Raw genomic sequence first — 8,867 nt, forward strand, 5'->3', positions numbered from 1 at the left:
TAAGTCAGCAAACTCAAGAATGTTCAATCAATTTCTACATACTTCGCAAATACATTTCAGAAATAATCTATTTGATAATTATATAATAATACGTGTGTTACTACAATTCTACTCAATTTGTCTCAAATTTCAATCACCATTAAAGTTGATTGAAATTTTGAATAAAGTCAAAACTCAAAAATTAGAAATCACTGCAACCTTTATTTTAGTCCAAGCTGAAATCTCGGAACACATTTGTGTGGTACAGTATCAGAGTGGATTGTGTTTGATTCAGTCTAGGTTCTCCTGTGTGGCCTCCCTGGCGCGCGCCGCTGACCTCAGGTGGCTGAAAAGCACCAGTCCGTCCCCTGCAGGGTCAGAGGTGCACAGCATCCAGTGGTTGTTATCCTGTTCGGCTTTGTGAGTATCCAAAAATGTATGAGATGTTACTTCGTACTCGTTGCCATATGTAGTCCTGCAGGGACACAAGTGTTACCCACAGAAGGACAATGGCTGTGGACACATTATAACCTGACTTTTACGTCCCTTTTGATTGACCATTTGGCCTTAATGAGTGGCTATGAAGAAGTGACTGGAAGTAAATGGATAGACTGACTGTGTCAAGAGACTATGAATGTGAAACAAGGTCATAAATGACCTACATTTACTTTTATATACACTGCAGTTTTCTTTTCTACCTACTCAGATTTTATTTGTAATTATTGGAATTATCCCCAGTTTTTTCATCGACTTTCAAAACACATTTGGCATATGTCGGTCATATAAGAGCTACAGAAATCAACAGTCTGTCTCTTACATTTCATACAGCATTGTAATATAATTAAAGAGTAATTATTAAAAGAAAATATACCAAAGGACATGATCACCAAGAACAGCAAGAGCGTTGTTTGTCTTGCAGTGCACGATCAGCACCTTCTCATTAGCCTATCAAAAAAAAAGCCTATTGATAATTACATAGAAATTGTCAATGCAAGGGGTAAAGGAAAGCAAAACACAGCAGAAGCATTCTGTACACTGCTCATTTACAACCTTAGACACAAAGATATTGTGATTTCGCAATAGGTGGAAAAAACCCACTGAAAAACTTACGGGAACAGGCAGACCCTCATTTTCAAGCCTTTCCTGGGGGTCCAAATACTTTATTCTCCACCATGACAGAAAGGAACTACTGTCAACCAAGTTAACTTCCTGGAGGCGGGACTTCTTTGCACACTGAAAATTAAGGTAAAATATTATTGGATTATGAGGTAGTTATGAGGACAAACATTGAATTCTGTGGTTTACCCAAGTATGCACATAAAATCTCAACATCTGTCATTTGTTAAGTATCTCATCGCAGTTAGTGGTTGCTCAGTAAAATGTATTTTCCTTTCCTAATGATAATATTCAAACTGAATCTACCTTTTGAAAACTTTGAATGTCGCTCGTCAAGTAAAGCTAGGGAAAGAAAGCAAAACAAAAACAGTAAAACAAAACACAAAATGACACTTTAAAATTTTAAAAATCATAATCTAACAGAATTGTACTAGAGTGTTAAAACATCAGTAATGTTCTCATATTTAGGTTACTTGAAGTCTGATAATTGTTAATAGATATTATTAAAGACAAACTGTACCAATTTAATTTTGGACTTTCATCAAATTGGAGAACTCAAGAGATACGTATGGTCCCTTTTATTTTATCATCCATTCACAGTATCCAAGACCAACTGAGATAACCATGTTCCATGATAATCCATTATTATCAGGGCTATTTTTTCTTTCTCGTGCTTCAGAGACACAGAGGTTATTACATAACTCTTTTTACAGTGTCTAATGGCATGACATGACATACTAACTGATCTATTTGTATGTGTGTGAGTGTTACAGAGAGAGAGAGGTGACTCACTCCACTTGCAAAGTCACTTGTTGTCTTCAAGGCAAAGCTTTGTTCAAAATGCAAAGGCGACCCTTCCGGACTGCCATCTACACTGTCCACACACAAGCAGTGTACAGTTTTACATCTGAGAGATGAACCATATCTGTATGCTAATAAGGTTTTAGGTGTGTTTATTTAGGTACCTGGTAATGATGAAGGCGTTGCGTGTGCAGGGCTGAAGACCTCTTCCTCCACTGATTCCACATGGGGCTTGAATGCCAGGTGGAAAAGTCTTTGTCAAACCTTTAATGTCTGCATTGATGCTTACTGCGCTACACTTCCTGTTTTCACCTCCCATATTCACCAACATCACAACATCCCCAAAGTGTAATCCTCCATCTTTTGTCACAGAAAGCTTTACCTAAACAAAGACAAACACAATCATCATTTTCCTTACAATTGTCACTGTAATAATACTTTTGCTTAAATAGCCATAAACCCAATTTACCGGTCTCAAAATGTTCTCTTTGAGGAAGTCTACTTTCTGGGAAGTGAGCTCGCCCCTCTGTTTTTTCTCCAGAAACTCTTTCTTTGCATCCTGGAAACAGATATAAAAATTGGCTTCTTTAATACGGGGCAGCACAAGTGGTCCAGTGGTTGGTGCTGCTGCCTCTCAGCTAAAATGTCCCTTGGTTTGAAGTCCGCCTGCCAGCTGCAGCCTCTTTGTAGGTTTCCTCCAGGTAATCTGATTTCTTCCGGCATTTCACAGACATGCATGGTAAGTTAAATGGTGACTCTAAATTGCCTGTAGATGTTCTGGCCCTGGGATAGAGTTGTCCAGCATGTACCCCACCTCTTACCCATTAACAGCTGGGTAGGCTTCAGCCCCCTGTGACCCTCAACAGGATAAAATGATCCCCAAACCAGTAATATTAATAAATATATCAATTTTGTTTCCTATGCTCTGTTGGTTTCAGTGAACGATTGATCCCTATAATGTATACATGTCCTTCTGTTCCTGCATGTATAAATTACTATTAGCTAACCCCTTAAATCCTATTAGGTGAATTATTGCCCTGTGTTGTGCAGCTAAAATCGACCACACGTCTAAGTGTCCGTGGGCAAGACACTGAGCCCCCAACAGCCCATCCCTATCCCCAGACGCGTAGTGCCAGTTCCAAGCACATACAAAAAAATTAAATAATAAAATGCAGCTAAACTGTTCAACAGTGTTCACATAAATTTATTTTACATTCTCAAATATTCAAAAACATTCAGTTTACGGTTAATTATTTAATCTACGGTAAATGTCAGGTCGAATAAGATGATTTTTTTTCAGCTGAGAAATTAACAACAACTATGACTGTATTATCGCCCTTCTTATATTTTTTTATTCTGTAACAATATTTGGCTTCTTCTTTGATGCTGAACTGCTGTGTATAACAATAGTGAAACGTAGCATAGGACATAGACCTGTACTCAAGCAGTTAGCTAAGATAACTTAGATTAAATCATAAATAACTACATCTACGGGATGAGTTCACGGTAACATTACAGTTAGCTGAGATGTAATATTTATTTTAACGCTAGTGGTTAGCTAATAGAAGCGTAAATGATAGTTTCAGTTTGATACAAACCTCATATAAGAACAGTTCGTCATTCCAGTTCCCAATTTTTACATTTTTGCGGTACGTGTTCACATGAGCCATTCAAGCTGAATTAACTATTTGTCTTCAAATCAGACAATAACTCGAGCTACTTTTAGCGTCTCGCCTGTTAAATGCAGCATAGGAATGATTTGTTTTGTTATTTCTATGGTAACCAGATTTTAGCTTCTGTCGGCTCTCGCTGATTATCGCGAGAATGAGTACGGGTACAACGTTGGGGATAACGCTCTTTAAAATCACAAGCTTCTGCTCAGTGGAAGACGGTCAATCGGTGCAAGAACAAATAGAGCCACCAAAAATTTTATGAGCAGATCCAATGCAGCATGCACCCACGCCATGAATTTCATTATAATTTTCCCGAATAAACACAAAAATACAAAAACAACATGTAACAAGTATATATTTTTATTTTATTCTTAATTAGGAATACAGTATGATCATGATCAGGTACTGTTTAAAGTTCTAAATTCAGTGAAGTCCAGAAACCACACATCTTTAATTCTGTTTGTGTAGTCTATCATACTTCACTTGTACTACTACTACTTGTTTTATGAAATTAGTTTCTAATAGCTGTAATTCCGGCTGAATCTGTCCATGTTTCTGCTTTTTTATCTCTGCTTCTGTTTGTCTCTTTGTTTTAGTGGCCATTAGCCCGACCTCTAGCTCCAGCACCATTCGTGTGACTCAATTTGTGGTTTCTTTCCTTTGATGAGTCATCGTCATCTTCCTCTTCATCACTCCTGTCATCGCCTTCAAGCTGCATCATGAAGATGAAATCACAGAGAAGAGGTGGGAAATGAATGTGAATCAAAGAGTAGCAACAGAACATGTAACTTGTAGATGGTAAATATTTTCTATCTTTCTCATAAAATGAATTTACACACAAAGCCACATGTAAACACACCTTGCCGAAAATAAACTTGCAAACCATTTGTAAAATGAGAACAGCCCAGTAGAGATGGAGTATCTGTAGAACCAACAGCATGGCATTAAAGAAGTAGTAGCCAAAAAAGGGAGCAAACTGCTCGAGTGGGTATACCCATGTACAGTGGATCACCCTGGAAAAGATGTACAGTGCACATAATATTGTTACACGTCAGGCCAGTTATGCATCATGCTGTATACGCTGATTTCACACACTTACCAGAAAGGAAAAATAACAAGTCTTGTCACCATAAAGAGAACTGTAAACACCACAAATATGCCGTTAGCAGTCCCATGCCACTTGGCATAGTTGAATACCTTTGCACCCTGTTATGAAAAAACAAAGTATCAACTTTTATTACATTTTTTTTGGACATATTTTATTGAGTAACAATTGTTCAAATTATTTTTTCTCATTAATCTACAAATTCTGCTGCACAGCAGGTTCCTAAGAGCACAGTGGCCTCCAAGAGTTGGTCGCCTCGTCAAACTCAATGTTCTCTCTGACAGATCTCCAGAGATCCTGTGCTGAGATGGGTCAAAATTCCTGAAGGAAAACCATCACTGCAACCCTTCAATGTTTTGGGCTTTATGACAGGGTGGCTAGAAGGAAGCCTCTCCTCAGTTTTTTTTTTTTTAAAGAAACTTACAGACATTTCTTTGATTCTGTTTTCACTTTATTCTTGTGGGGTTCTGAGTGTAAAAAAAATAAACACACCCCAGGTTTGGTGGTTCAACTCGTTCCTACTGGAACAATGAAACCCCTGTATGTGCAGTTGTCCACCAACAGTTTAGGTGTCTGAATACTTTCTGAACGCACAAATTAGCCTTATAACAAAAATTGCTTTCACTAACTTGTTTTTTTAAAGACGTAAAGCATTTTTATTCTACAGTATGTTTCTATATTTTAGCATGTTGCTGCTGCACTTAGCTGTGTCATTGACACGTTTCCGTAATCTGCTAATACCCCACCAGACATTATACATGTATCACATATGGTAGAGTAGCACTGACCTCTAGTAGTATATCAGCAGAGTCATGAATTGCCATCACAAGGGTGCCAACGCGGATGTAGTTTGAAATCCAGGAGAAACCTAGAAGAGTAAGCGTGGCTATATGATGAATCACCTGTTCTTTAAAGTCCTGTATGTGACAGGGAAACATATATGTCACACGGTTTGAAAATGCAATATATAACTATAATAAAATCTATATATTAAATGTATGACACATACATTTGAGGTGAAAGTAAATAAATTGCTTCAGAATGAATATGGATATCTGCACATCTGTGCACTTACTTTCCTTTTCACATCAAACGAGAGGCTGAGAAGTAGAGATAAGTAGAAGCCCATTTCCAGGAGGTAATACCAGTACTGAGATGGTAGCATGGACTGCATAGACACATAATACACGGACAGATGTTCATCATTCTGCATACTGTTGCATATTTACAAAATATCTGCACATTAATGGCAAACCACTTACCTGTTTAGGGAAGTCCGCCCAAACTTCCTTCAGATTATAAAACCACGGTTTCTACAGCAAACACAAAGGGGAGGGGAGTGTAAGACAGGGTTGGTGAATACTACAGAAAACAGCAACAAGGGTAAATGTTTGTCAAAGAGGACCCGTATGTCTGTCAACTTCCAAAGAGTTTAAAAACCTCTGAAGCATAGAACCACGCAAGACAAAGAGGAGATTTGAGTAAAATAAACAGTGCACCCAAACACAGGAAGAGGGGTGCAAAGAAGTTGAGAAAAGATTAAAAACTAAGCAGAATGACATGTCCCAAAGGAGCAAAGCAATCAATTTGCACTTTGGGTAAATTGCGTGGCACAAGAGACAAATGCTGTAATAGAAACACGAGAAAATGTCAAAACTACTTACATCATAGAGAGCTAGGATTCCACCGACAAATGCAAAAAAATAAAACACACATCTCCAGCTGTAAACAGACAAGAACAATAATATCATATATTTATACATTAACATACTCAGATCAGTGTACAGTTACACACAAACCTGGCTTCACAGAATCTTTTCCGAAGCCCTGGTCGCTCCTGGTTCCTCCTCCTCCTGAACCACACTTGAACCCTCCTTTCTGGCCAACTTGTTTTCTTACACAAAGACCTCACATCAGCCTGAGACACGTGGGAAAAGAGCCAATTGTTATAAACCAGAGTTAAAGTTAACTCTCTAAAGATTAGCAGTGTTTGATGCCAAACAAAATGACACATGTATTTTACTGCGCATCTAATTATAGCAGCAGCAGGATCGAACATTTGTGTTGGCAATAACTGTCTATAGTGCATTCACTTCTGAAAACACAGCAACGAATAATGTACCCAAGAGGCTTTTTTTCAAATATCTCCACCATGTTGCATTAATTACTGCATTTTGTGTTTCCACACCACAAGAACAGCGTCCTTACCTGTGATGGAGCTCGTGCTTGGGTGCAGAAATACATTTCTAGGATTAGATTTGGTTCTGCTGTCAGGCGGATCCTGTCCCTGATTCCCCAAACATTAGCCAGTGGTATGGCCAGGTACCTGCAACATCACATAAGCGTGTTACAGTATATACCTGTAAGTAGTACAGATCCTATTGTATGTGAAATTGCACATCTTTACTTTTTCTTTCTTAAAACAGAAGTGGCCGGGTTCTCTGGATTTCAACAACACTGCATCAGATTGTGAAACATAATTAATCCCAGCATTCTGAAACCAGACGTCCATTGTTAAACTCACTGACATGTGGACACATTAACTCACATTCTGCATGTACTTTATATTCTTACCTCTCAAACAGGTATCTGACTAAAAGCAGACCAAGGGCGCAGGGCAAAGCAGCATAAAGGTGAAAGCCTTTAGCATAGACACGACCTTCACTGTCCTCCAGATCAGACCAGGAGACATTTCGCGGGAGCCACAGATGATCCCACCACAGCCACTTACCGACTGTCTGCAACATGCTGCTCAAAGTCACAGAATACACCCATAAAAAATATTAGATTTTACAACCATGATGCAATTATTTCTTTTCACACCTTAAAATAAATTTTATTAATAAATAAATATATTTCTTAAAATGCAGAATTGTAAAACTTAGGCCTAGTATGTTGCAAGCTTTTAAAAAACAGGCTGGAACGGAGTAGTCCACATGGATTTTTAATAATAATAAAAAGACAGATACAGGAGCTCTGTGGACAGTCAGGAAAGAAAAAGTTATCTGGAGATGGAGAAGTAGTCCATAAATATCAAAGGGCAAAAAAGATAAAGAAGGGTGAGGAGCAGTTCCCGGAGGCAAACAAGAAGACAAAGTCTTTTGTCATGTGGACTCTGCCCCTGATAGTGTGTAGATAAAAATGTTTTACTCAGAGCAGTCCAAATAAGCATAAAAGTATTTGCTGTTATTCTGTGAATCCCTAAATAACAGTAGTGTGTCCCTGAACCTCAATGTTAGTTAATAAGTCAGCATGGGAAAACTTGGATAAATACCTGCAGGCAGTGTTGTGCTGACAAGTTAAAACGTAGGAGAGAGAAGCTGAGGTAGGAGATGGAAAAAAGTTGATAGAGTGTGTGCGACAAAGTTCAATGGGGCTAAACAATAAAATATTGTGTGAAATTCAAGCAGCCTCAGCCCTGTAGCTAATGTTGACCATCAGTGTAGTTAATCCAATGCCCAAGTAATTACCATTTGTTTTAAGCCAATAATTAAATACGTACAGATGCCCATGTTTTACTCACCTTTGGTATTCCAGGGACCTGTCCGCTACTTGTACAATTCATATACTGCACTTATCCACATATAATAACAGCCCTCATAAATCCAATATGTCACTCTTGCAGAGCCATTCTTCGAAGACAGCACAAGTTACAAAAAAAAAGAAGTAAAGTCTTTGCTCGTGAGCTAATGCTTTGCCAGACTGATAACAGACTCCAGGGAGTTGTTGATTTTGAGCATGCGTGCGATAGCTCACCTGTTTAGAAAGAACAGGATCCTTCCCTCCTCCTCTGTCTTTGTTTGTTGTGATCACACCCTTGCAGTTGCAGCACGTACTTTAAGGTTGTGTTAGCTCAGCACTGGGAGCCTGTTAATAGCCCTTGGAGCATTTGCATTTTCAGTTGTAAATGGTAGGCTGCAGCAGTCATCTGAGTGTGGGATTGTTTGCACCCTCACCTGCATGAATTCCCTTGGAATGCTGGGAAGCCCCCACAAAGGCCCCATTCACTGGTGAAGCAGGGGAGGAGGAGCCAGTGCAGGTTATGGATAGAAGAAGAAAAAGGATCTTGCACACCAAGTCAGAAAGAAAGAGAGTCAAACAACACTGCAGAAATAACTGCCTGGTTTGATAACAAATTAAGTGACCTTGGTTAACAACATTTCCTTTCTCAGTTTCGATCGGGAAACTTAAAC

The 8,867-nt window shown here is 38.8% G+C and overlaps 2 protein-coding genes across 4 annotated transcripts; both read right to left on the reverse strand.

Annotated features, from left to right (window-relative positions):
• Window positions 1–204: 204 nt before the first annotated feature.
• On the reverse strand, window positions 205–3,702 carry cfap161 (cilia and flagella associated protein 161). Its single transcript, XM_067501691.1, has 8 exons — window positions 3,495–3,702; window positions 2,366–2,455; window positions 2,061–2,278; window positions 1,888–1,969; window positions 1,402–1,437; window positions 1,090–1,212; window positions 851–924; window positions 205–454 (listed from the first exon to the last, which is right to left on the reverse strand). Exons 1-8 carry the CDS (start codon window positions 3,564–3,566, stop codon window positions 271–273), a joined length of 879 nt encoding a protein of 292 aa, XP_067357792.1. The 5' UTR covers window positions 3,567–3,702; the 3' UTR covers window positions 205–270.
• Window positions 3,703–3,913: 211 nt separating this feature from the next.
• Window positions 3,914–8,576, reverse strand: cers3b (ceramide synthase 3b). Of its 3 annotated transcripts, none has more exons than XM_067500315.1 (11): window positions 8,431–8,576; window positions 7,249–7,422; window positions 6,883–7,000; window positions 6,474–6,592; window positions 6,339–6,396; window positions 5,937–5,987; window positions 5,750–5,842; window positions 5,463–5,591; window positions 4,669–4,775; window positions 4,429–4,582; window positions 3,914–4,281 (listed from the first exon to the last, which is right to left on the reverse strand). In XM_067500315.1, the coding sequence occupies exons 2-11, from the start codon at window positions 7,419–7,421 to the stop codon at window positions 4,162–4,164; spliced, it is 1,122 nt and encodes a 373-aa protein (XP_067356416.1). In that variant the 5' UTR covers window position 7,422; window positions 8,431–8,576; the 3' UTR covers window positions 3,914–4,161. The 3 variants fall into 3 exon arrangements, with proteins under 3 accessions (XP_067356416.1, XP_067356417.1, XP_067356415.1); XM_067500316.1 differs by lacking the exon at window positions 8,431–8,576 and adding an exon at window positions 8,198–8,424 and having other exon boundaries at window positions 4,453–4,582; XM_067500314.1 differs by lacking the exon at window positions 8,431–8,576 and adding an exon at window positions 8,198–8,424.
• Window positions 8,577–8,867: the final 291 nt, after the last annotated feature.

This window comes from Channa argus, chromosome 4 (assembly GCF_033026475.1).
Source record: "Channa argus isolate prfri chromosome 4, Channa argus male v1.0, whole genome shotgun sequence".
Taxonomy (NCBI): Eukaryota; Metazoa; Chordata; class Actinopteri; order Anabantiformes; family Channidae; genus Channa; species Channa argus.